The following is a 27,534-nucleotide window of genomic DNA, read 5'->3' as shown; positions in this document are numbered from 1 at the left end:
ATCGTCCCGTGGACTGCGAGGTCTTGGTTCAATTCTGAGTCAGGGTACATGCCTGGGTTGCAGGCTCGATCCCCAGTAGGGGCGTTTCTCTCTCATATCAATGTTTCATTCTCTCTCTCTCCCCCTTCCTCTCTCTCTAAAAAAACAATAAAACTATACTTAAAAAAATGAATAAAATAAAATAAAAATAAATAAAACCCTCATACATGGACTGATATTTGATCAGAAACACTGGGTATGAGTACTGACTCAGCCACTGGTAGACTATTATTACAGTTCCTTAACCTTTGATCCTGTTTCCTCATCTATAAAATGGGGATAATCTCTTCAACCTACTACAGTCACTGTGAGGAAGACAAGTCACAACGTAGGTAAAGTACTCTGTAAATTATAAACACGCTGTAAACTGTAAATCTCAATTCAAATATAAAGTATTATTTACTATAAACTGTTTGCAAAATCTTAAGCACTTTCCCACCACCCCTTCTCCCATATTACATGCAATTCTTATGCAAAAATGACAGCCTTCATCAAAGCTTTGGCAAACCCTATCTTTTCTCTTCCAAGGCAGCTGCATCAATGAAGGCCACTTCAAGCAGATACCGAACCTACATCATCCAACTCTATTTTTGTCATTGTAAAAGAATATTCTTACTTTGCCCACTCAGGGTGATTTGCTAGAGTTTCATTAATCAAACTGCTTGTGACTTCTATCATGTGCACACTCTCTTGATGTACCTGCATCACAGAGAAGGAGAGAAAAGAATCTCAATAAAAAATCCAACTTAACATTTATTTCTCTGCACTAGTATTGGAGCAATATTTTAGAGTCAAATAATTATACATTTTAGTTGCAATTAATTTAGAAACCTGCACTGAACAGCTGCTATACATAATATTCTAAGACACACACTATAGGAAATAAAATGTACATAATAGGTCCCTATCTTCAAGAAGCTCAACAATTTTACTTAAGGAAAAAATACGTAAATAGACACATACAAATACACATGTACACAATAATATATAAATATATTTAGTTCACATGTGTGTATAGTGTAAGTATATGTGTATATATATATAATGTGTGTGTGTGTGTAAGCAGTATCAATACCACATGAGCTTAAAGAATTATAATGGGATGCAAGATACACAGGCAAGCATAAGCAACTGAGCAAGGTTTCTGAGTTAAAAAAAAAACCCAATTGAAACTGCTTTAAATTTACCTTGCCCAAAAATCAGCAAAATGAGGAAAATAAAAAAAGGAACAAGCCAATGTCAGAGAACAGGCTTATATGATTTTACTTCATTTAAATTTGTTAAGCATATTGAGCATATGGTTTATCCTGATGAGTATTCCATGTTTACTTCAAAATAACATGGTTCTGCTACTGTCAAGTCAAATTGAGCGTTTTTCAAGGCTTTTATATCCTTACTAATTTCCTATCTACTTATTCTCTCAATTATTGCAAGAGGAGTATTAGTAAATCCCTAACTATAATCTTTGATTTGTCTATTTCTCCTTCTAATTCTAAATATTTTGCTTCATGTATTTTAGAGCTCTACTGTTAGAATATACACATTCATAACTGTTATCTTACCGTAGTATTAACTCTTTTATCATTATGAAAAGTCTTTGTCCCTAGTAATACCTGTTTTAATTGTTGTCTGATATTAATATAATCACACCACATTTCTTATGTTTATAATTTGCATGCTATATCTTTTTAAAATCCTTTACTATCAAATCTTTTAATGTCTTTGAATTTAAAGTGTATCTCTTATAGATACCATTTAGTTGGATATCCAGTTTGAAAATCTCTACCCTTTGACTGTTTAGTTGCCTCACATTTAATAATGTATACCATTTTAGTGCCCCTAAAATTTGGGCTATTTAGTGGTTGTTATTTATCTCAAACTTGTCACACCTTTGATTTATCACAATCTACTTCAAGCTAATATTGACTTACTTCTGGTAAACTATAGGAACTTCTTACCAGTGTTGTTCATTATATTTCCATTTTTTTCTTCTTTTGTTATGGAGGGAGAGAGAGAGAGAGAGAATAGACAGACAAAAATTGGACAGTAAAAAAAATGTAGCAACTCTGGATTCTGTTTTATTCTTCCAAGGGTTGTTACTTTGTTTCAGTAAGCAGCTAACTTAACTGTACTCAAATTAAAAAAAGAGAAATGTATCTTCCCTGCCACTGATGTCTCTGCTCAGTGCTTTTTACTTATTCATTTATCAATTTATTTTAAAGCCTGTTCCCTAAGGATTTTCCCTGAACCTGCAGAGCTTAGCAGTCAGCAAATGATTTTGGCAGACATTATGCACAGACCCTTCACAGAAGAAAGCTTCCTCCTCTGCAACCTGAGATGTGTGAAAGTTGAGAAATGCAATCAAAGGCACAAATTTGCAAATCTCCCCAGGCTTTCAACATTCACAGATCTCCTTGGGGGGGTCTCCCATACACATACATAGTTTAACAATCAGTCTAAGACCTGTGGTTTATTAATTTCAACCCATCTATGGCTTTCCTACTTCTAGAATCTCCCCCTTTAATTTACGGCTGCTCTGTTGTTAGTCCCAAACCACATCCATCACTTCCCACAGGAAAAGTTGCAAGTTTTTACTGCCTAAATAGGCAGGATGAGAATAACTCCAGCAGGAAAGCCACAAACTACCTGTTTTTACCAGGCGCAGTAGCAATTTTTCATGAGCAAATACTCCAGTTGTTGCCTAATTGATCATTTTCTAATGCCCTTATATGGTGTGTTTTTTTAAAAAAAAAGTTTATACCATTTTATTCTTGCTTTCTGTGGAGAGCAATTACCTGATATACTCACTCTGCTATTACCCTATGGTATATTAGGAAGATGGATCCAAAATGGATCCTCTAAGAAACTGGATGTGGATACAAAAGAAAGTAGTCAAGGTGGGGCCTCTGGGAAGTAATTAGGTCATGATGGTGAGTCTTCATGAACAGGGTCAGAACCCTTATATGAGCACAGAAGGATGATCTTTCTCTCCACCAGGTAAGGATACAAAAAGAAGACAGATGCCTGTAAACTAGGAAGAAGACCGTCAAAAAGAACTCAACCATACTTCTGCCTCCAGAACTGTGAGAAATAAATATTGGCTGTTCAAGCCACCTAGCCTATGGTATTCCGTTACAACAATCTGAACAAATAACGGGGAGAGGAAATGTAAGCTGGAAGGGCTTGGATAGTGAGAAATAAAGATCCTGTGGTATATCAACAGAAAGACCAATGAAACAAGAAGAGAAGGAGCTAGTCAAAAAATTCTGATCTTAAACAGGGTGCTACCTAGATTAGAAGTCATAAAGCCAGATTAGACAGAGGCAGCCAATTGTTCCTCTGTATTTCAGTATTTTTCATCTGCATTTATGTCGGATTTTGATAATAACAAAATAAAAATGGGGGTAAAAAATACACTAGGCAAATTCATGGCAAAACAAGTAATACAAAAATTATAAATGTCTTAGCTGTTATACATATACAAGCAAAGTAACATTTTTCATACTGTTTCTACCAGCTTCTTATCCATACTACAATTCTAACAATTCAAGGTTTAGTAACGGTAACAAGAATTACTGTACTCTACCTTTGCAGTCAGGAGTAGGGCTAAAAGCAGGGTTCCTATCACTAACAAAAATATGATGAAAATGCTAATTATTTTGTCTAACATCTTCTCCAACCAGATGATCATCTGCACAGAGATAAAAAAGAGAATTACTTAGCTGTCAAGTACAACTCAATAAAAACACATATGCATTCCAAAAGACAAAATAGGATATTCAACACTGCAAAGCAATCTATGCAATAATGACTAAAGCAGTGAAAGCTATAAGCAACTTTATAAAACTAAGTATTAATTACTACTATTATATAAAGAATTTATTGTTGTCATATCTAAAAAAAAGTAGTCAAGCCCTGGCCAGTTTGGCTCAGTGGTTAGAATGTCGGCCTGAAGGCCAAAGGGTCTTGGGTTCAATTCTAGTCAAGTATATGTACCTGAGTTGCAGGTTCAATCATCAGTTGGGATCATAAAGAAGGCAATCAATCAATGTGTCTCTCTCTCATTGTTGTTTCTCTCTCTTTCTCTCTCTCTCTCTCTTTCTCCCCCTCCCTTTTATTCTCGCTAAAAATCAATGTAAAGTTATCTTTGTGTGAGGATTAACAAAAAATAAATTAATTAATAATAATAATAATAATAAAGCAGTCAATTTGAACCTAATCATTATGATTGAATTCTCATACTGTGGAATATTTACATTTCAAATTATAATTTATAATCCGGTAAATATTCTAAACAAAATAATGACAATTCATTAGCTGACCTCAAATTGTATGAAATTTTACTGTCAATTAGCAAACATAGATGACTTTTGTAAAAGTATGCCCTTTATAAAATAGGTATGCCCTGAATTATATATAGATAAAATCGGAGCAAATTAAAATAGGAGTTACTTTCAATATATTTCCCCTTTGATGTCATTAGGGTTACAAAATTAGTAACAATAAAAATCTAATGTTAAGGTAATGAGAAATACCAGTTTCAGAATACTAGTTACTCTGGGTAGGAAGCAGATCAGGGAGGGATACAAATGGCCTTTAATATGTAAATAATGTTTTATCAGACTAGAGGGCAGGCACATGGGTGTTCTTTACATCTGTTAATATTTAAAATAATTCATAATAAAATAATTTTAAAGTCTAATATTCTACTGGAAATTTCTATTCTTTTTAAAACATAAGCTTTTTGATAAATTATAATTGACTGCAAATAAGAAATAATCATTAATGTAGTAGTTATTCCTTAATCAATAATTAAAATTATGCTCTCCCTAAATGCTATTTGACATTCTATTCTCAGTATAACTTCTCTCCTTTTTCACAACCACAAATAACTCTACATATAAAAACAAATTTATTTTCAGAATATATCATTCTGATAGATTTGTAGAATTCCTGCCATGGAAAACTATTTAACATTTCAAATATACAACCAATTAGACTGATGACTGCTGAAACATCACACTGCACCCCTCAACCCCAATATGAGCCACAGTATTGCTGAGTAAGTTATTCTTAACTTAGCTCTCCAAACAGTGAGTTAAACATCCAAAAGCAAACAATGGTAATTGAAAAACAACAAAATTGACTTCTAAAACATTTACTTTCCACTCGAGGCTCATACTATCTCTCATGAAGGATAGTGTCATTAGGAGATCAATGTTCTAATAAACTCAGATAAAAAGTTCATCTTCTATCTTAATAATTACAGCTTCAAACAGAAGAGTTAATTTTCAGTGCATGCTACCAAAGCATTGAAGACAATGCAAAGATTAAAAAAAAAAACAGGTTTCTAAGATATGGAAGGTCAGATGTCACCTTTTGAATGCAAATTCTAAAATCAATGAAACTGAAGAGTTTCACAATCAGAAACAAATTCTACACCTAGTTCTAGAGACAACTCCTGAAGAAAGAGCTAGTGTTGTATTACTCCTCTTTGGTCTCCAAAACCTAATAGTACATGGTCCACGTATAGTACAAGCTCAGTTAATATATATCTGAATAGGCAAGCATAAATAAAATAATTTCAGATTTAAGACCAGATTTGTACTCACAAATTATAACTTTTGAAAATAACTTGGGAGCCTTAATTTTTTTTTAGAAAAGTCATATCTTAAAATGTATTTTTAAACTTAAATGATGTTTTCTTTACAAAGTATAAACATATACATTTATGTCTTGGTATTTTTAATATATAAAACATGGAATATTCACAAACATATTATGTACATCAACATTACAAAATCAAATGTTATGTTTTTTGACAAGGGTAGAGTTTTCCTATAACTAAGGGATGAAAAAAATCCACGCTAAGAGCCACCTAAATAAAAATCTGTATTAGAGGGATAACAGTAAGGGTTAGATGTCGCATTCAAAATTTAAAGTAAAATCATTTAGGATGCTCGATACATAAGCTAAAACAACTGGAGGGGTTTCTATTCACATTATGGCGGGTTAGGATTAGATTTTTTTAAGGATGAAAAGAGACAGCAAAAGAGAGACAGAAGCCCTGGCCGGGTAACTCAGTCAGTAGGAGCGTCGTCTCGTACACCAAAAGGTTGTGGGTTCAATTCCCGGTCAGGGAGGCAACCAATAGATGTTCCTCTCTCACATTTATGTTTCTCTCTCTCTCTTTTTTCACTTTCTCTAAAATCAATTTAAAACAACATTCTTAGGTGAGAATTAAAAAATAATAATAATAAAGTGAGATAGAAAAAGTCAAGAAAAGAGAAGAAATTAATGTGGGAGAAGGAGATGGTATATAGAACTGAGGACCAAAAGAGGAGAAAAGACAAAAATGGATAAAAAACTTAAATGGAGGAAAAGAATTCCCTGAAAGAGCAAATGGAACAAGACTCCCAAGTAAACAGAAACTCAGACATAGAGAAACACAGACAGAGGAAGCAATGGAGAAGGGGAAGGAGATGGAGGGGATCCTGAAGGAATGCCGGAGGTGCTGTTCCATGAGGCTGACCCTGTCCGGTGTGCTCTGCTTTGGGCAAAGGAAACCACACCACATGTCACCAATGCCTTGCTCGTGGAAATCCTACAGTCTCTAGAAATTGCCCCAGTCTTCCATGCTTTGAGAAATTATTTTAGTTTCTGAACTTTATTTTCTAAAGAAAGAGAAATTTTAAAATGACATTCTAAATGTTTCAAATGTAAAAATTTGAGATGTTGGTAAATTTACAGTTTATTTCAAGACACTCTAATTTCTAAACTCACTGGCCTTATTTATCAAGCTATTAAAAAATGTCATGCCACTACTTAGTTTTCTATTCTATCATGAATGTAGGTTATTTTGCTCTGTTTTTAAAGTAAATTCTATGAAAGTCCCAGGGTATATAATCAATATTAAGAAATAAAGCAATTAAGCCTTGAGAAACAGGTTGTAATTTAATTAACCATAAGATGTTTTCTCTCTCACCCTCACTTCTCCTCTTGGTTTCCTAATTCAGTCCACTTGAGCTTGGAATACTAAATCCCCAATGCTGCAATTCTCTGACCCTGCCTACGTGGTGCAATGAGATGACCCTGAACTTATGTGTGTTTTCCTGGAGCACACACTCTCAGATCTTCAGGCACTCACTCCAACTCTACACCAGTGCTTTATCTATGCTACAAGGAATCGGCAAGGAAAAGAAAAAAGCTACTTGATCTGTTAGGAATCTTTTAAATCTCACTCATTAGTCAGCTGTAAATTAGGCTCATAAATTAGGTAATCTACCTCATTTAGCTTTGAATCAAACTAAACCTAATGACTTTAGGTCTTCTTTCATCTCGAGGAAAATTTTGTATGTACACACACACACAAATTAGGACAATACATTAAACCACCTGCTTTGATCAAAATAAGAAAATGTGACTTACTTTTGCAGTACTATCATCAGCCAAGGATTAAACTCATTTACTTACACTAGTTTTGTAGGAAATAGAGGTGTATATAATCATACGCACGTGTGTGTGTGTATGATGGTGGTGGTGTCTATTTATATTTATACACTGTTTATTTTCAATCCAAAGTTTAAAACTTTAGGCATTGTCAGAAGTCTCCCCTTTCCTGTTTCAACAGAATGAAATCCTAATCTCTACACATAAAAGTGTCATTTTAATATATTTCCAAGAACTACCACATCTTTCTTAAAGCCTGTGACAATATTTCCACTGAAAATTTTTAGAGACTTATTGTGTTTAAACACAATACAAGTAAATGATGTCACCTCCTGCTATCTGTCCTATGGATTTAATAAAATTAAATCTAGAACTACTACCCACAGACTATATGTCAGAGGTATAGCACTTCTAACATATCTGGATCTGGATTAGCCGTTATTGAAGTTATTAAAATGTACCTTAACAATTCCAAGCCAATCATATGAATTATTTACCATAGACACAACTCTTATCATGGGAAACACATGAAATTAAATGTCACAGGCCATGACTACTGTCTTTTTAAAGTTAAAAATAAAATTTTGGAATACTAGTTTTTAAAAAAAGGACAATACATAAAATTACCAGTCTAGGGAATTTCACAAAATAGTTCACACATTTGTCTTTTTACAACTTCCTGTGTCACTCACAGAAAAATCAGCAACAGAGGATTCTCTTTCCTGTTCAGTAACTATTGCCTATGTGCTCTCACACATCAAAAAAGTCTAGAGTATCAGGCTAAGCCACAACACGGAGCTAAAAAGAAATGGAAATCACAGTGGATAAAAGGAACACAAGACAGAACTTCTTACAAACACATGAACAAGGAGATACCACCAATATCCTGAATAAAATAGCTTTGGGTTTTCAGCAAATTGTATTGGGACAGTATCAATGCTTCATGACCTTCCATAGCTTATAATTAGAACTTTAATAACAAAAACTTAGTTTGACATACGGACAGAAAGAGTGAGAACAGAGATACAGGGAGAAGTTACAGAACTGAACAGCAAAAACCAACATCCGTGTGTTCATTTACCTTCTTATTTAGCCAGTGCCAGAGCTTGAGGATGGGAGGGGAGTGGGGTGGGTAAGGTGAGAAGGAAAAGATAAGAACAGTGGAATATCATTAGAGAATGCAATAACAGTATGAAGAGAAAAGAACGGAAAGTCAGTGAGGGCATGAGGACGAAATTATCCCAGACAAAAGAAAAACTAGAAAAACAATTGTAATGCATTAACAAAGTTATAAAATCGAGTACATGTAGTATTCCTTTAAGTTATACAATGATTACAGTGATGATAATCACAAGCTTTGCTGGCAATTCAATAATTAAAAATACATAAAATAATCTGAAAGCTTGTTGCCTTAAATAGCCATACCCAATCCCAAAGACCAGAGTAATAATTAAGATCCTTTTACATATCATGCACCAAAAGGATTTTTAGTCCCTGTATAAACCAATATATGTTTCTATATTACATTTTCATTGAACTTTGTAGTTGCAGCTCTGTAGTATTAGTTATTTCACAGTTTTTAAAGAGTGAAACATTTCAGTGCTCATTGAACAGAGGACACCTGGTCAAAAGCAAGCCTATCTAAGATTCTCTACTATTTGGTGTATTTCCTTCCACCCCAATTTTTTAGGTACACATTTTTCTACAAAAAAGCAATACATTATCTTGCTTTTTTTCATGTCAATGTTACCTATCTAAACCTCATATTTAGCACCATAATACCTAATGCAACTTAGTGGACATGTAACAATCTCAAAATCATTAAACATAATATTTAGGGCATTATTAGTGCTATAAAAAGTATACAGGCTAATAAAAAGCATAATTTCATCAGTGACTATGACTGCTCTTCACAGTTTCCTTTAATGTACACTCTAAGCACATTTAGATACATACTTCAAACAATCTCCTGTAGAAGCGTCATTTCAAAAACAATCATCCAATCAATTAAAATTTAACAGAAACATGAAAAACAGATTAATTCCCCAAGGCAACAGCCCAACTATATTATTATATTAGACAGAACATAATTTTGGCATCAATTAAAATTAAACCAATATTCAGTTTGTGATAGCCATTTATTCTGATTGTTGTATATAGCAGAAAATGTTAGTTTTATCCATTTTACTATTTCTCTTCCTTAAGAAGAACAGACTGGCAAACAAATTAGAATAAAAATGACAAATCTTTACAAGGCTATCCCATAAAAAATACTTTTTAATGCCCCAGAACTTCAACTGACACAACTGTACAGTTTTCCTAAATGAAAGGTTCCAAATACAAGTACATGAAAATGCTGAAAATAGGATTTAGTCTCTATCCCTTCTGCTAGGAGAAAGACAAAGACATTAACTGAAAATGAGAGTTACACTCTTGCCTGGATGGTGTAGCTCAGTGAAGTGAGTGTCATCCCATGGATTGAGGTCCCAGTTCCACTCCAGTTCAAGGCACACGCCCAGGTTGCAGGCTCAATCCTCAGTAGGGGGCATGCAAGAGGCAGCCAATAGATGTATCTCCCTCACATTGATGTTTCTATCTCTCTATCCCTCACCCTTCTTCTCTCTCTAAAAAGAAATCAATGAAAACATTTTTTAAAAGGAGTTACATTCTTTAGCCCTGGCTGGTGTGACTCAGTGGTTAGAGTGCTGGCCCTTGCACTGAAGGATCAAGGGTTTGACTCCCAGTCAGGGTCACGTGCCTGGGTTGCAGGTTCCATCCCTGGGCACATGTGGGAAGCAACCCACCAATGTGCCTCTTTCACACTGATGTGTCTGTCTGTCTGGCTGGCTGGCTGGCTCTCCCCCTCTCTTCCATTCTCTCTAAAAATCAATGGAAAAAACATCCTCAGGCGAGGACAGGGATATGTGATAAATATGTTGAAATTTATGCAAAGTTTTAGATTCTTTCTTATTTAAAAATTTGAAAAAATTAGTAAGAACACAAACAGGCAAATTAAAAAAAAAAAAAATAGCCAATAAGCATGTAGAATGATGGTCAGCCTAATTTTTTTTTTTTATCCTCACCCGAGGACATTTTTTCTATTTTTTGTTCAGATAGAGTGTGGGAGGGAGAGAGAGAAAGAGAAACATCGACGTGAAAGGGACACGTCGAGTGGCTGCCACCCACACGACCCAACCAGGGCCAGGGACAAACTGCAACCGAGGTACATGCCCTTAGCGGGAACCGAACCAGGGTCTCTCAGGACCGCAGGCCGACGCTCTAACCTCTGAGCCAAACTGGCCATGGTCAGCTTAATTTTTATTTTTAAAATTTTCAGATTAAAACAACACTGAGATACTTCGTTTTACAAAACTAAAAAGGCCTTTTTTTTACTCTATAATACTCCTAGGCAAGAGCTCAAGGAAATACATATTCTCATATGGTGCACTGGTGGGAATTAAAATGGGCACACTTTCTGGAAGACAGACAGGCAATATGCAAGAAAATGTATCCCCTGCTAATCTTTTGACCCAAGATATTTTATTAAGCATTTAAAAGATATACTTCCTTTTTAAAAATGTTTTTATTGATATTTTTAGAGAGAGAGAGATAGAAACATCGATTAGCTGCCTTCTGCACACCCCCTACTGGGGACTGAGCCCACAACCCAGGCATGTGCCCTGACCAGGAATCGTACCAGAACCTCTCAGTCCGTGGGCCAATGCTCAATCCACTGAGCCATACCAGCCAGGCATAAAAAATGTACTTTCTCCCCCTTCATGTGATGCAGTTATTATTTTCATCTACATCTATGCTGGTTTCACCTAGCAGTATTTCTCATCCTTATAGACCTGTTAAAGGAAGTCCAGCTCACACAGCATGGCACACAGAAAGACCTTCTTGATCCAGTCTCACCTGATCCTCCAGGCCTACCTCCCTCTAGTCCCCATTTCATACATCCCAGCCGTGACCAGTTCTTGGCATTCCCTAAGAATTTACGTTGTTAAAGCTTCTATGCCTATGCACTGCTCCATCCATGTGTCGTTCTTGGTTCTTGCCATGTCTACTCCTACTTGTGCTTCAAAATTTGCCATGAGATTACCTCCTCTATCAACCTGCCCCTCTCCCATTGCCTCACCAACAGTGAGCCATTTTTTTTGCTCAGTGCTAGCACTAAATTCTGTACATACTTTTCCTCTACAAATTATAACAGTTAACACTTGTATAGAGCTGTATGTACCAAGCCCTAACAAAGAAATTATACAGGTGTTAACTCATTTAATACTTACAAACCAATCTATGAGGTACATGCTCTTACACTCACTGTATTGATCAGGAAACAAAGACACAGAAAGGTTAAGAAACTCATCCACGGTCACACAGCTAATAAGAAGCTGAATGGGGATCTGAAACCAGAATTTGGATTCAGAGCCCATCTCTTAACCACTAAGCCTCTGAATCTAACCATGGCCTCTGAATTTTAATGGACTGCTGTCTCTCCCTAAATAGAGCTTCTGCATCTCGTTTTCTGTGACTCATCTGCTTTTCCCTAGGACTTAGCACAATATCAGACATAAGGGAATTATTCCAAAACTATTCACTCAACAGAGCCATTACCTGGCTCTCTAATTTTTAGGCAAGTCACTTAACCTCTCTGGATTTCAATTTGGTCCTTATAATTATTTAAACTAAATATATTCTATCCTTATAAAACCATATTTATAAACTTTAAATTTCACCACAGAATTAGATTTCAATTCTTATAAAAACACTAAATACCATAAAATGAATTATTTCAGACAATGAAATATATAAATTCCATTAAAACAGCCCAAATCTTAAAATACAATACCTTGCTATCAACCTTCAACAAGAACTTTCCAAGCCCGACAATCGGCCAGGGTGCGAGAGCTTCCTGCCTCTCCTTCAGGAAGTGCTCTATGACCTGCCACCACACGAGGCAGCGTTTCTCCAGGAAGTCCACAACTCCAAAGTGAATAACGAGCTTTTTGAGTATCCAGACTATAAAGAAGATAAGAAATACATGGATGAACAAAACGTAGATTACAAGGTTATAACAGGAAAAGGTCCCTTAGTTTCATGTGACTTTTCTAAAACAGCAAAGCTAGTATTAAAGATCAATTTTTAAAAAGGAGAGGAGGAGGGAAGAAAGTTCAAGGTATTCCAAATTGATGGTAATGGGACAAACAACTTTTCACACAATCCCCACTTGCCCATATACGTACTACCTTCTTTGTGGAGTCTGAGCCCCTGAGGTAGTCAGGGATTATTTTATAGCCTATATAAACACAAAATACTCCGATCATGAAGATTTTAGTGACTACAATCTAGGCCGCTCATACATTACCCCTTCTGGGGCAAAGAACACTAACCCCTGACATGTCCTAATCTGCTTGGCTATTGCCAATTTTTGTTCTTTTCCTTAGATTTTTTAATGTTTTTAGTGACCAGAAAAATAAAGGTATTCCATACACATCATGATTTTATACCACCGCAGGTAGCCTTTTCATTTATGTTCCTATTTCTTTACTTGATGTTACGCTATACACCTGAATCTGTTACCAGAGTTCAGTAGAGAAGCAGACTAGATGGATACAAGCGAGCCTGTTACAAATGGCCCCTGAGGCTGAGCACTGCGCACCTTCAGTGGGGACCATTCACAGACCACGACATGAATATGCCCCTCTGCAGGTAGGCAGTGAGACAGCCCTTCCAGCAGCAGTTAAGCTTCCTGTTAAAGGCCAACTAAGAAGGTGGATGGACTAGAAGGAAGTGTTACTTACCTGTGAGGATTGCCTTAAAGTTTGGATAATTGATCCAACCACTATAATTTCCTTAACTCCAGGGATTTCTAATGCTTCATAGTTTACTACTTTGAACCATGAGCTCAGTGTTACATATCAATTCAACAATTCCTTCATTAGCATTTTTAAATCTCTAGAGAAGTCCTAGGAAAGCTCCTACAGTCTCTAGAATAAGGCCAGGTAGAAAACCTTCTGAGGGCCACTCTGTTTACAGCCTGCTCTCCAAGGGCATGTCAAATTCCTATGATGGCCTGAGGGTTAAGAAGTCACTGGGACAGCCCTGGCCAAGTGGCTCAGTTGGTTGGAGCATAATCCCATACATCAGATGGTTGTGGGTTCGATTCCTGGTGGGTTCAATCCCTGGTTGGGGCATGTATAGGAGGTAACCAATCGATGTTTCTCTCTCACATCGATGTTTTTTTTTCCCTGTCTCTCTCTCCCTCTCTCTCTCTCAAATCAATAAACATTTCCTTAGGTGAGACTAAAAAAGAAAAAAGAACTGACTAGAACAAAAGTAACTCCTGCTAATAAACTTTAAGGAAATTGGGGTTCCAAATGTACTTAAAATGAGATTAAAATATATCATCTGGCAAAACCAAAACAGTATAAAACAATCCAGAAGAGCAATTTCAACTGTCACTAAGCATCTCTATAAATTCCTTAACAGAAAGCATGGCTGTGGTATGTACCCTGTGACTTGCTGAATTACAACCGTCCTTGCTCCAACTGCCAGAAAAGCTGCTTGAGGATGCAAGAAGCAGATACAAACTTCAATCACTGTATTTCATGTTCCCTAAGGACACATACTATACAGTGTTCCAGTCATAATAAATCTTTAAAGAAATGGTGAACTATTTAATTAACCGTATACTTTAATGAGAATAATACGTTCGAAAACTAATGATCTAGAAGCCAAATGGTCCAATAAGTTTAGACCCTGGTAGAAAACAGGCTTCTAATAATTAGATTATATTGAAATTAAGAGTGAAAAACTTTGATAAAAGAGACAAGGACTAATCAAATTGAGGAAGTATCTAAATGGCAGGATCCCATAAAAGAGGACCTAATAAATCTGGCAAAGACGGACTACAATAAGAAGAAAGCCCGAACAACCAGTAAAGCATAAAAGAGTCTTTTACAATGCACCTGAGTCAGAGAAAACTCTTCCTTACTCTTGCTAGGATTAAAAGGCGCCTTTAGAGAGAATGGACATAATAGAAGTGAGCCTTAAATTACCATGGTATTCAGATACAAAGACCTAGTTTAATTTATGAAAAGCCATATAGTTCCATTTTGATATAATACATATGATATATGTACAGAGAACTTAATTTTCTGTCAAACGAACAGAAAAAAAAGCATAATTTTGCCCAGCTGGTGTGGCTCAGTGGTTGAGAATCGACCCGTGCATCAGGAGGCCACCGGTTCGATTCCTGGTCAGGGCACATGCCCAGGTTGTGGGCTTGGTTCCCAGTAGGGGGCATGCAGGAGGCAGCCAATCAATGTTTATCTGTCATTGATGTTCCTCTCTCTCTCTCTCTCTCCCTCTCCTTTCCTCTCTAAAAAAAGTTATGATTTTGCCTGTATCATAGTTCTCAAGACTCACATTTCTGTTGAATTTGAAATGCACTTCTCTAACAGCAGCTCTCAAAATTCAATCATCAACCCCAAAACCCAGATTGTTCATGTTCTCCTCCCCAGAATCATGGAAGGCTAACCAGTCAGCTCTCTATGTGGCACTGTCAGATAATGCCACACAACACTGTAAGAGGCTAGTACATTTTGAGCTTAAAAGAGAACTATTAAAGAGGAATCACGTAATACATTTAGAAAATAATGTTTATTTAAAGGCAAACATGCGATCATTTAATTTAAAAAGAGAGGAAAATTATCCCAAATATTAAAACCCAAAAGCAGAAGGAAAACATTTTCAACGATAAGATGTTAATTCTTCGTCACCTGCAATTGGCACAGGCAGCAGCTGCACAATCCACAGGTTCAACCAGAGCTGAACTGCAATGATGGCCCAGACAAGAGCCACAAAGTAGATGTCGCTGGTTTTCTTCTTCCTGAGGAACGTTCCGATTTCAGGCCTTTGCCTGCCCAGCGTGGGCGAAGGGGAGGAAGGTGAAGAAGATGAGGATGATGGGGGAGGGGGTTCCCCTTTGTCCACAGATTCTAAAGAGGGAAAGAAAAAAAATGACCCACCATCTTAGTCCATATCAGTGCACAATTATACAGAGTAACTGGTTAAGCTAACTCTATTTTAAGCCTTCAAAATGTACTAATAGTATGATTACACTGGGTTAAAAAAAATAAAATCTGTACATGTTTGCATACGCACTGCAAAATACGTGATGAATTTACAATGCCAACAATATTTAAATCTAGAGAAATTAATCAAATTTGTTGGGGGGTAGGGATGGGTACAGAAAAATTTTAGGTTTCATATTATATACTCTATACTGTTCAAGCTTTTTATGACATATATCTTTATTAATATAGACAGCATTTACACAAAGAAACTAAAGAAAAATATATAACAAAATGCTGAGAATTATAATTAGTTCATGAAAACTAGTCAAACCATATAAAGCAACAAACATTAACATATAGAATTCCGGTATTTAAAATTTTCTCTTTCAATATAACTTTACATTAGATGCATTTATATGTATACGTATCTCTGACACAATGTGGCTTTTCACTGTCATTTCACCTAAAATGGAGCGAACTGCGGATACAAAAAGAACCCAGGGCTTTGAAACATGTGTTTCTGTTAGAACGAGACATAAAACAAGATTGTGCGGGGTGAGGAATTTTCAAATAAAAGAAATCATTTTAAATTATTTCACATAAGGCACTATTACATTTTAATATAGGGTTATATTATTTCTATTTTCTAGTTTTACCAAAACATAACATACCATATATATCAGAAATTATATACTGTAACCCTTAAAGCAATATTACTTAGTATATACCATGATGTTAGAAATGAAAATCCTAAAACTTTGCCTGCTATAAATAAAAGTTAATAACAAAAGTATATCGTATTTCAGAAAGTCTAGAAAAAAGAGAAAAGAAACAAGAACATCCATAGTCCCAGCCTCCATCTGCCCCACAGTCCTTCCAATTTTACATTGTTGTATCATGTTCCACTTACCCTTGTCCACTTTCTCCCTTCACCTGAACATCAGCATCAGGAGAGCTAAGACCTTGTCTGTCCTGTTCACCCTCTACTGAATTTCTAGCACATAGAATAGTACCTGACATATAGTAGGCATTCACTGAATATTTGTTTAAAGAATGTCTTCCCTGTTATTTCAAATTTTTCATAGGCAGCTACACTTCTGAGTGCTATATCATAATTTCCTTATGTTCCTTTTAACATTAAATGTTTAGCTGTAAGTAAATTTTTACTACTGATATAACCAGTACCAGGGTAAGCCAGCCCACCTCACCAGAACTAACATTCTGCCCTGAGGTTTGGGGCTACAGCCCAAGTTAGTTATAATATGCTTCTGTTTGACTTTGCTGAGTATCTTTCTAATTTGGAAAATTCATGTTCGTGGACGTAGCAAACATTTAGAACAATAAGTCCATAACTAAAACATCATCCCCTCCCTACTTTGAAAACATGATTCAATGTGCAAGAAAAATTAGGTTGTCCTACCACCCCAAACGCCTTTTTCTTAGCCGACTCCTTCATTCCAGGCTTTTCTAAAGTAAGTTCTTCAAGAAGAGCTCACTAACAGTATTCCTAAACTCCCAGACCTCTGGCACTAATGGGCCTCTTGGCACAGGCAGGGCGGTCTTTCACATTCCTGAACTCTGTGTGAGCACAGTGTGACTTCAAAGCTGATGTAAATCTACCAGCTGGATCCCGCAGGAGCAGTGAACCCAGAACAACCAGAGGGGTCTGTTTTAAGAGAAACAGTCAATATATTAACAGTATGAGGCATGCAGAGCAAATTTTGAGAAGCAGGAAATGCTAGAGAAATGGATGACTTGAGGGTGAAAAAGTAAGGCCAAAAGGAAGATTTGGAGAAAGGGAACAACAACAAAAAGCAACATCAAAAGTTATAGCAAAATACAACAATGGCCCTAGCCAGTTTGGCTCAGCAGTTAGAGTGTTGGCCTGCTTACCAAAGGGTCATGGGTTCAATTCCTCATCAAGGGCATGTACCTAGGCTGTAGTATCAATCCCCGTGCAGGAGGTAATCAATCAATATGTCTCTCTCACATCAATGTTTTTCTCTTTCTCTCCCCCCCCCCCACTTCCCTCCCTCCATCGATTTCACTCTACCTAAAATAATCAATGGAAAAATAACCTCAGGTGAGGAGTAAAAAAAAAAATAGAACAGTGGAGAAGAATTCACAGTTGTAGAAGAAATGAAAAATTTAAAAAGAATTAAGTGGGGGGAAATATGGTCAAAAGTAAATAGGGCGCTGAAAAAAGGAAAATAATATAAAATTAAGGTGAGAAGTAACAAAAAAAAGCACTTTTTAAAAATGGATAGAATGAAGAATCAAGATAAGAAACTTAAGAAGATAAATAATTAAATGTTTGAAAAAAGTGATAATATGAGAACAAAGATGAGAGAGGGAAAAAAAGGTAAAAATAGGAATCAGAGACAAAAATGAAAACCCAGTATGTAACATTTTGTAACGCTAGTGTCTTTCTTAACTTTATATTCTATATATATTTCATTTTCCAGAATGATTTTGAAGACATTCCTTCGTAAGGTCAGTCACCTGCAGGCTGAGTTGAGGGCTGGTCTTCAGTGCTCGATTCATACCCTGTGATAGAGATAGCCAAGGTTGCCAGAGTAGAAGCAGCCATGGAGATAACTTGCCCTGGTAACTCTGCCCCTGTAAAACAATCATGCATTTAAAAATTTTTTTAAAAGCAAGTGAACAAAAAGATATAACTTGCAAACTGAAACACAGTCCTAAGTTTTCTCTAGCAATTAAACAAAATTAATGACCCACCAGACCAGTAGTTATTTGCCAAGGGAGAATGCTTAAGAATCAACAGGAGCTCAGCCAGTGTGGCATCGTCCCATGGACTGAGAAGTCCTGGTTCAATTCCCAATCAGGGTACATGTCCAGATTGCAGGCTCAATCCCCAGTAGGGGGTGTGCTGGAGGCAGCCAATAGATGTTTCTCTTTCACATTGATGTTTCTATCTCTCTCTCCCTTCATCTCTCTCTAAAAAAAAAAAAAAAAAAAAATCAGTAAAAATATTTCAGAAAAAAAAAAGAATCAACAGGAAAGTCTGCTAAAAATGCAGGTTCTTGGATTCTATTATCCACATTTGGGAACTTCATGCTGATTGATACATGTGGCAAATAGTGAATATATAAGTGTGGAGTGCCACGTTCATACTTTTTAACTTCACAGGTAAATTTTAATGCACATTTCTGTTGGAAAACACCACCACACTAAGTATGTGAGCTTCCTGAATAGACTATCTCATTCTCCTTTGTATTACTAGCTAGTAGTACAGTATGGGGCAGCCCATACTTGGGGCTCTCACTTATAACATTCAGCAAATGAATATGTAAATGTATAGGGATTATGCAAAACCATATACATCTATAAAGAACATAATTCAGCATGGGCAAAAGTCACCATCTAAAAAAATCTAAAAGAATATCATTACTGCCCTGGCCAGACTTGCTCAGTGGTTAGAGCATCAGCCCATGGACCAATGAGTTATGGGTTCGATTCCGGCCAAGGGCACGTTCCTCAGTTGTGGTTCGTTCCCAGCCCTGGTCAGGTCATGCGGGAGGCAACCAGTCAATGTGGCTCTATCACATTGATATTTCTCTCTGTCTCTCTGTCTCTGTCTCTGTCTCTCCCTCCCTCCCACTCTATCTGATGATAAATGGAAAAGTATCCTCAGGTGAGGAATAAAATTAAAAAAGAATATCATTACCCTGTTTCATGTTACATGTTCCCAGGTTAAGTTCCTAATAAGTAGTACACCAAGATTAACATATGCACTAGACTCAAAAACTTTACTGGCCAATGAGATCTGTCTGTAATTGTCAGCATTTAACCTGTTATGGCAGACAACACAGACTAGCTTGCACAATACTAGGTTCTAGCATGCTTTCCTGTACATTACAGACTGGAAAGCTACTGTATTTCTTGGACTCCCTTGCAGCTAAGTTTCCACATGTGATGCAGTTTCTACCAGACATGCACACCTGTACAAGACTTTGAAGACCAAAGCAACTCACTGTACTTTGGAAGCCACATACATGTCACAGTCAGAGGCATATGGCTTTTCTGCAGGAACTTAACAGAGGCTGCAGAGGTTCTACTGTCTGATCTCTAACTTTGTGGCAGGCAGCAGCAGTTATGGCACTTCTGCTCAGTCCTTGGGTGTCATTGAGCATTTCTCCTGGTTGCATTATTTCTGATTGTGTGGGATCCAAGCTTAATCATCTGGTCTTTCCAAAAATTCCATATGCAAAAATTCTATATGCTAATGAGTACCTCTTTCTATTTAGACTAGCTAGCATGGATTCCTTTGTCCACAACTAAGAATATTGACTGTTTCTAGTAATCAAATCATATGCCCACACTCACACAGCTGGGACCTTACTTTGGTAGGCCAATACTCAATGTGATTAGCATAGAATTCTGTCAAGCCAGTGAATTTCAGCTCCAAATGAATTACACATACCCAGCAAATTAAACCTTCACCAATACTCTTTCTCCAACTTGCTGATGTTACTAAAATACACAGTAAATATTCAGTGAATTATATCTAAATCCATGAAAACTATGCAATATCCTAGTTAATACACAAATGAGTCAGCAAGTTTTTAGAGTGCCTGCACTTCATAAAGGAATGACGAGAAGAGCACACAGAAAATCAACAAAGAGTATCTAAAAATTTTGGATGTAAGATTTGGAAACCGATCTTAATCAAATAGCCATTTTAATGACTTCTGTCTTAGGAATATCCACCTGCTCTTAAAAAATCCCAAGGGTTTGAACAGAAGAATGACAAACTAGACAGAAAAACTCTAGGACTAAAGCTCTTTGTCTAATCTAGACAAAGTCATGGTACTGTCAAAAAAATCCCAGCTAAAAATAGGCACATAGACAAAGGAACGTAATCTTGGGGCCCAAGAACTACGAACAAAAAAGGAAAGAGTATTCAAGGTTTCAAGTGTCAATCTACCCAGGGACAGGGCCAACATTCAGAAGCCCAAATAGCAGGGATGTACACAACTCCAAAGAAGCAGGCCACTGACATCAGCAGCCTAGCCCCAGGGAACAGAAATTCATACTCTGGCAAATCACATAAGAATAACAGATCACATGTTCAAATAATATCTGTTAATAAGAAGTGGGTAGGATATCATTTTTTAAAATCAGGGGGAAATATATTTTAAAACCAGTCTAAATAAGGAGACTTGATCTACTTTGTTCTCTTTCACAGGGACAGTGGCAGTTGCCAGAAATACATCCAAAGATGCTTACTGGAAGGAGGCCCTGCACACCAAGTAAACCTCCCCAGCATGCACGGCTCCCTGTGAGGGAGGCCTGCGTTTCCATTACTAATGTGGAAAATACATCTCCTTCTCCACAGCTTCTAGTATCACTTCATTGTACTACTGGTCAGTAACAAGGACGTGGATATGCACTAATAGGAGGTTCTCTAGGGCTATTTAACTAACAATGTCAGAGATGGGGTGTGGAAGATGAGCAGTAAAAAAAATCTCGTTTGGCCCTGGCTGGTTTGGCTCAGGGGTTAGAGTGTCAGCCTGCAGACTGAAGAGTCACGGATTCAATTCCAGTCAAGGGCACGTATCTCAGTTGTGGTTTGTCCCTGGCCCTGGATGGGGTCATGTGGGAGGCAGCCAGTCAATGTGTCCCTCTCACGTTGATGTTTCTCTCTCTCTCCCTCCCTTCCACTCTATCTGAAGATAAATACAAGGGGAAAAAAATATGCTCAGGTGAGGATTAAAAAAAAATCTAGTTTGGCACTGGCTGGTGTTGCTCAGTAGTTAGAGCATCAGTCCAAGGTTCAATCCCTGGCCCTGGTCAGGGTGTGTGTGGGAGGCAACCAATCAATGTGTCTGTCTCTCTCACATCAATGTTCCTCTCTCTCTCTTTCTCCCTCCCCCCTTCCACTCTCTCTAAAAATAAATGGAAAAATTATCCTTGGGTAAAGATTTTTTTTTTTAATGTTTTTAAATCTAGTTTATTCCTTTTCTTTTTCCAATTTGGGCTTAAGGACCAAACTTTTTCACTCATGTTGCATGCAATCCTAAAAACGATTAAGGCAACTACTAATCCTTCCTGTAAAGATACTTCTAGAAGGTCATTTATAAACAATTACCAAGGCTGGGTGTCCAGGCTATTAAAGACACATTTAATGTGTTTGCCTAGCTTTGAAGAAGTACTTCTCATACTCAGAGTAAATGGCTAAACCTAAGGGTCTTCATTTGTAAAATAAGTATATCAATCTCACTGTATTACTAAGAAAATTAAATGAGACAGCATATTTAAAGAGTCTAACAGGTCCTTGCCTATACTGTCGTTACTAACAATAATGCTAGTGTTCCTCTTTTCTCACAGGCTAAGGGAACACATCAAAGCTGGATTCCAGGTTTCTACCAAGTGAGACTTGGGATCCAGGAGACAGAGAAGCTAGGTCCTGCAGCTGTGGTAAGCCAACAGGACCAACGTAAAAGACTGAAGCAGCTGACAATCACAACTGAGCTCAAGAGGATCACCAGTCAGTACCTTTTCAGAATGACTGATGATTGTTCAAAGAGCCTGGTGAAGGGAAAGAACACTGGGCTTAGGGTCAAAGGCCTAGGGTCATGTCTTAGTTCCACCAGTCACCTGTGCAACTGTAAGCAAGTCAGTTACTCTCTGGAATAAAATGTCTTCATCTGCAAAATGGAGATAACATTCTAAAAGATTTTGGGGCTTGCTTTATTGGTGGGTTTAAAAAATAAAATAGTACATTTTACAGCACAGTAGATATTTAACATTATTTTCCCTACATTATCTTAGGGTTCCAGGAAATACCAAGAACTCCCAAGGTCTAAGAGAAAAACACAGAGTAAGGCCCCTGGGTTCAGAAGGAATCTCTGAAACTAACTCAGCAATGATTCACAAGAAGTTTTCTGGACATAAATAAACTCATGTCTTGAATTCTGATGAAATCCAAAGAATTAATTCTGTGAATCCAGTGAACCACAGATCATAAAAGTATTCACAGAAGCAAAAGATTCAAAGCTCAGAAGACAGAGAGAAAGATGCCTGTACAAGTGACTGGGATATAAGAGCAGGCCCTACAATGAGTGGGAGAGCGGAAATGGCAAGGCATGCATGCATGCACGGCCACGGCAGTGTACTGTCGCAGTCCTACATCCACACTACAGTGACATCTACAGGAGGGAACTGACTGTCATGAAAGGAAAAGGCTGTCCCAGCACGGACTAGATGGTTTGAGTTCTGATACCTAAAAGAAACAAGTTCTAGGGACAAGAGGAAAAAGATACTCAGAAATTAGAAAAAATGTTTGAAAGATTTATTTTATGATAAGGATTACCTAGACTAGAAGTTCATAAAAGGATCCTATTCCAAAGTTGGCTGGAATGAGAATAAACAAAACAAGAAAAGCTAACGTTTTCAATTCTGCTCACAACATTTATTCTGTGTCCCTGTGATTTCCTTCCTTGTAATAGTCTAGGATACAAATACTAGAAATCTGGCTTGCATGCCAGTGCCCCACTATCCTGGGTTTATGCCTGATAATAATAATCAAACATGGCTCAAAACTTGGTCTTAGAATTCTTGTCCTTACAGTTCTCTAGGCTGCCATCATCAGCTGACTAGAATTCATACCCAAGAGACCTGCAGTATTCATAAACTTATAATAAAGTATTTACTTAGCTCTGAACAAAGGCAGTCAAAAGGACAAAAAATGTCCTGGGGTAAGGTGTAAGCAGACCTGTCTGAATCACTATTAGGGAAAAGAAAAAAAGAAAAAAGAAAAGCGTATAAAGCTAACCAGAGGGACAAGTGGATATCATATACAGTAGTAGTTGTCAAAACAGAAAGTTTACTTCTACTGGTCAGATATACAACCACAGAATCTAGAAGACTGTGACCAGGAAGACAGGTTGAGCAAAGAAAACTTCGCAAGACAGCAAAACAGCCTAGCCAGTGTGGGTCAGTGATTGAGTGTCAACCCATGCACCAAGAGGTCGCCGGTTCGATTCTTGGTCAGGGCACATGTCTAGGTTGTGGGCCAAATCCCCAGCGGGGGCATGCAGGAGACAGCCAACTGATGTTCTCTCTCATCAATGTTCCTATCTCTCTCTCCCTCTCCCTTCCTCTCTCTCTAAAATCAATAAAGAAAAAAAAATTTTTTAAAAAGAAAGACAGCAAAACATAAGATAAACTGTTTTCCATTGTCAGAAAGATTAGTAATTAAGGTTTCTTTGTTTCAGATAGTTTAAAATTCTAAACAACTGTTTATGAATAAAAGATGTCTTACACCCTGGCTGGTTTTACTCAGCAGTTAGAGCATCAGCCCGCGGACTAAAAAGTCTTGGGTTCAATTCCGGCCAAGGGCATGAACCTCGGTTGCAGTTCTGTCCCCAGCCCTGCTTGGGGTGGTGCGGGAGGCAACTGATCAATGCGTCTCTCTCACATCAATGTCTCTGTCTCTGTCTCTCTCTGTTTCTCTCTCTCTCTCCCTCTCTCCCTCCCTTCTATTCTATCTGAAGATAAATGGAAAAATATCCTCAGGTGAGGATAAAAAAAAAAAAGATGTCTTACAATTGTCAGATGTTACTCACTCAATGAATAAAATAATAAAAAGCCACTTAATTTAAAATAACTTCTATAAGGCATTGTACAAATAAATATGCCAGAGTGTCATGTGATTAGCATAAAATGAAGATGCTAAAAATAATGTAGAAGTATATTCCACATAGAAAGGTGCTCATGACATAATTAAGTTTAAAATGTGGGTTACAAAAGAGAACGTTCACTATGGTTCAGTTTTCTTGTGTTTTAAAATGTCTGAAGGCATTAAAAACCATTAGTAAACATTTTGGTATAATCTGTAGGCAGTGGGATTTTAATCATTTTTATTTTCTTTTTGTTTCTCTATATTTTGTCACTTATTTGTGACAAATGGATACCTGATAAATTAATTTTTTTCCCTTCTACAAATCTGTTACAATTAGTAATTTGTACTTTTAGTTTATCAGAAAGCAAGGAACAAATGTCAGTCACTGTAGAAACTGTGTGCTGTTCAGATTTACTTCTCTAGACACAGCTGCGTCCACATGCTGGTCAACTAGAAGTCCAGTCTGATGACCTGAGAACCATTACTGTATCTGGCCACCACTCCCCCACTGCCCCTTACAACTCACTGGAATTCTGTCTCTTTAACAAATGTTTTGGATAAAAACTACTTACAGTCAAAAGTAATCTTTAAAAAAACATGGTGTATTCAACACTGTATTAGAAGTTTTAACCAGAGCAATCAAGCAAGAAAAAGAAATGAAAGGCATCCAAATTAGAAAGGAAAAAGTAAAACTATCTATTTGCAGATGACATGCTCTTACATACACAAAATCCCAAAAAATCTATTAAAGCTAATAAACAAATTCAGCAAAGTTGCAGGATACAAGATCAACAGGAGTAAATATTCATTGACCTTGCATTTGGCAATGAAGTGGTAGCTAGGACACCAAAAGCAACAAAATTGAAAAATTTCATATAGGTGGAAATTTAATACACTTCTGATAAATCAATGTGTCAAAGAAGAAATCAAAAGGAAAATCACATAGTATCTTGACTCAGGGAAAATGGAAACACAACATAACAAAATTTATGGTATGTAAAAGGAGTTCTAAGAGGGCAATTTATAGCAATAAATGCCTACGTTAAGAAAACAGAAAGATCTCGCCCTGGCCGGTTTGGCTCAGCGGTTAGAGCGTCGGCCTGCGGTCTGGAGAGACCCGGGTTCGGTTCCCGCTAAGGGCATGTACCTCGGTTGCAGTTTGTCCCTGGCCCTGGTTGGTCGTGCGGGTGGCAGCCACTCGATGTGTCCCTTTCACATCGATGTTTCTCTCTCTCTCTCTCTTCCTCTCTCTCCCTCCCACTCTATCTGTACAAAAAATGGAAAAATGTCCTCGGGTGAGGATTAAAAAAAAAAGAAAACAGAAAGATCTCAAATAATCTAAATGCAGTTAGTTGCTTAATGGATACAGGATTTCCTTTTGGGGTGATGAAAATATCTTGGAATGAGATAGAAGTAATGGCTGCATATACTGAGAATGTACTTAATGCTACTTTAAACTAGTTAATGGTTAATTTTATGTTCTATGAATTATACCTCAATAAAAAATGTAAATAAGGAAGGAAGGGCATGAGGTATTATCTAACAATCTAAAATATTTTCAATAAACTTACTGTTCAGGCCCTGGCCAGTTTGGCTCAGCAGTCAGAACATCGGCCTATGGACCGAAGAGTCTCGAGTTTGATTTTCTGGTCAAGGGTTCTATCCCTGGCCCTAGTCAGGGCTGTGCAGGAGGCAACCAATCAACGTGTCTCTCACACATCAACATCTCTCTCTCTCTCTCTCTCTCTCTCTTTTCATCCCTCCCTTCCATTCTATCTTAAACACAAAACAAACAAAAAACTTACTGTTCAGAAAACACCACAGGTTTTTAAGTAGATTTAAAGATGTTTCATCATAACATGTTTTTAAAATAAAGCTACCCTCCCAATATTTCTTAAGAGTAATATTATAGAATGCCCTATTTCTTACCAGAAGACTCTTTTCCATTCTGTTTTTCATAGAAGGTGCCCACAGACATCAGGAAAACAATTACCAGGAATACTGGAATTCTCCATGAGCCAGCCAGAGATGCTGCAAATTATTAAGAGTTAACATTTTTAGTGAAATAAAAACCCAGCACCTGTCTTTAAAAGAATCAGTTTAGTAGTTTGACAGAACAATTTGGCATATATGTTAACAAAATTGTTTCACAGGGAAAATTTTTTTAAATGCCTTCAGACAGATGAAACCTAAATTCTGGACTTCTCTCAGTAAGTCCATCTTGCTATCAGAGGGCCCTGGTCCAAAGCATTGGGCATGTGCCAGCCTACCTTTAACAGGCTTGGATCACCTGAGGAACCAAGTCCATTTTGAAGCACAGCCAGGGTTTAAGACTATCCTGAACTCAAAACCCCCCATTTAATCCCAGAATGACCTGCATCAAGCATAGATCCTAAGGTCATGTGGCCTGACTTGATTTCCTGAAAAATACTACTGGATGTGAACTCTCTCAAGAAAGAGGGGAATGGCCCAAAAGAGCACTGCAAAATGCTTCAATGTATCCTCTTTGGTGCATAATGCAAAAATACTAATAAGTGGCTACCCATTAGCCATCTGTAGTTCCTTGAGTTTGTAGAGCCTCCTGGACATACACCTGCCTGCCTCCCTCCTCTACCTTCCTCAGATTCAAACTGAGTCAAATCACGTATTAGGGATCTTGCTGATAAACTCTTCTAGCACTCCAAGTCAGCAAAGCTAGAGAGTAATGCTTTGCTCAACATCAGACTATACACAGAGACACATTTTCAATCAACTTTTTAAAAACATTTTTTAACAATAAGTAGCTCTAAAAACAACTTTGAATAGGCTATCTACTGTTCTTGGTTACTGAATTTTGTTTTTAAATTAGAACTAAGTGTTTCCATACTCAGACTTGGAAATTAAAGAGTCCCTGAAAAATCACTCTATACCAAACCTAGCAGCTACTCAGATAACAGTTCAGTCCCAAGTAACAGGGAATTACTTTGAGCAGCTCAGACACCGATGGTTCTGCTGCTGAGCTGCGATGTTTCTCTCTGAGGCTCCTCCCTGCTCTAAAGTCTCTCTGTGTGGTCACCAAGATCAGTTTCAACCACTCTTTCACAGGGTAGGCTTCTATTTGATAGCCTCTTCACCTCTACCTCTCCCCACCCCTGTAGCCCAGTTCCCTTCTCTTATCCAAAGCAAACACCTCTGGTTCCTCTTTCTCACACACGATTCTGAGCACCTCTTATCATACTTGACCGCTTATCTATATCCTCCATCAGTATGACACTCAGAAATGGCCACAATAGTCCAAGTGTGCTCTACTTTTCAAGATGTATTTATTTTTAAAGGACC

At 37.3% G+C, this 27,534-nt stretch overlaps 1 protein-coding gene across 5 annotated transcripts in view; it reads right to left on the bottom strand.

The window, feature by feature from the left end:
• Positions 1-27,534, bottom strand: part of TMEM245 (transmembrane protein 245) — an 89,659-nt gene that overhangs the window by 49,587 nt on the left and 12,538 nt on the right. For all 5 annotated transcript variants that reach the window (XM_036260817.1, XM_036260819.1, XM_036260818.1 and 2 more), the window contains exons 3-8: positions 26,146-26,247; positions 18,072-18,188; positions 15,273-15,491; positions 12,341-12,510; positions 3,626-3,730; positions 656-738 (exon numbers count right to left, since the gene is read on the bottom strand). In XM_036260817.1, coding sequence (XP_036116710.1) covers positions 656-738; positions 3,626-3,730; positions 12,341-12,510; positions 15,273-15,491; positions 18,072-18,188; positions 26,146-26,247 — 796 coding nt within the window. The remainder of the gene's footprint in view (positions 1-655; positions 739-3,625; positions 3,731-12,340; positions 12,511-15,272; positions 15,492-18,071; positions 18,189-26,145; positions 26,248-27,534) is intronic.

The sequence above is a fragment of the Molossus molossus genome, unplaced genomic scaffold (genome assembly GCF_014108415.1).
Source record: "Molossus molossus isolate mMolMol1 unplaced genomic scaffold, mMolMol1.p scaffold_m16_p_14, whole genome shotgun sequence".
NCBI lineage: Eukaryota > Metazoa > Chordata > Mammalia > Chiroptera > Molossidae > Molossus > Molossus molossus.
The sequence above is the reverse complement of the archived record's forward strand: the minus strand, read 5'-3'. Positions and strand labels throughout refer to the sequence as shown.